This window comes from Myotis davidii, unplaced genomic scaffold (assembly GCF_000327345.1).
Source record: "Myotis davidii unplaced genomic scaffold, ASM32734v1 scaffold81, whole genome shotgun sequence".
Lineage (NCBI taxonomy): Eukaryota > Metazoa > Chordata > Mammalia > Chiroptera > Vespertilionidae > Myotis > Myotis davidii.
Genome location: NW_006291554.1, coordinates 1555699 through 1556495, shown reverse-complemented (window position 1 = coordinate 1556495; position 797 = coordinate 1555699). Strand labels below are relative to the sequence as shown.

Below are 797 nucleotides of genomic sequence, written 5' to 3'. Positions count from 1 at the left end.
ACTCTGCTGAGTTGTGCTTTAATTGTCCCTTTTCTAAGAGTCTATAGCGGGCCCTGCGAAGAGAAAGACGTGCTGGAGGCACCTGCAACCTGGAGAAGTCCTCCCTGCAGGAAGGGGAGCGATGTGGAAATGTGCAGAAGGTGCTGGCAGCAGGACCGACCCTCGGGCCGGTCCCGAGCGAGGCAGCCCAGGTGGGACGCAGGAAGGGCCCAGCTACGAAACGCCAGGAGTGAGAATGGCAGACGCGCCGCGCTCTCAGGGGGCCCCGACCGTCCCTGGCTCACGGCTCAGGCCAGGACCCAGAACCGTCCCGACTCGCGGCGTGCACCGCGTCGTCCCACGCATCGATTGAAGGGAAAAAGCTGTTCCTCAGCGTCTCTGAGGGACAAAGACTCCCCAGCCGTTCGGTGAGCTCCCGTTTTCACACGCTGCGGGGCGCCCAGGGGCGGCGTCCTTTCTCCACTGTATTTGGGGGCGGGGATGGGGCGGCGGAGCCGGGCTCCGTACTTACTTTTGGAGCCGGGCGCCATGGCGCCCTCTCCTCTGAAAGCCGAGAATGATGCAGGGATCCCCTCAGCTCCAGGCGCGCTGCGAACCGGGATTCCGCTCGTTCAAGATGTCCGCGGATTTGAATTTGGCGCCCAGGGAAGACGTTGACGTAAGCACCGAGGCGGCCATGTTGCCCGCCCCACGCAGGAGGCGGGACCATGTGACGTCACAAGTAGGCGCCGTCGCCTTGCGCACTCTCGAGACGGTCCCGAGAGCCGCTGTTTCCCTGAGCGGCCATGAGCAAGCGG

The 797-nt window shown here is 64.2% G+C and overlaps 2 protein-coding genes across 4 annotated transcripts in view; one reads left to right on the top strand and one right to left on the bottom strand.

Annotated features, from left to right (window-relative positions):
- KIF15 (kinesin family member 15) overlaps positions 1-797 on the bottom strand; it is a 66730-nt gene that overhangs the window by 48379 nt on the left and 17554 nt on the right. The window contains exon 1 of one of the 3 annotated variants that reach the window (XM_006765085.2): positions 512-664. The exons of the other annotated variants lie outside the window; for them this stretch is intronic. Coding sequence (XP_006765148.1) covers positions 512-530 — 19 coding nt within the window. The 5' untranslated portion in view covers positions 531-664. Of the gene's footprint in view, positions 1-511; positions 665-797 lie in introns of those variants that run through there. 3 annotated transcript variants of the gene reach the window in all.
- Positions 557-797, top strand: part of KIAA1143 (KIAA1143 ortholog) — a 5342-nt gene continuing 5101 nt past the window's right edge. The window contains exon 1 of the mRNA XM_006765107.2: positions 557-658. Coding sequence (XP_006765170.1) covers positions 557-658 — 102 coding nt within the window. The remainder of the gene's footprint in view (positions 659-797) is intronic.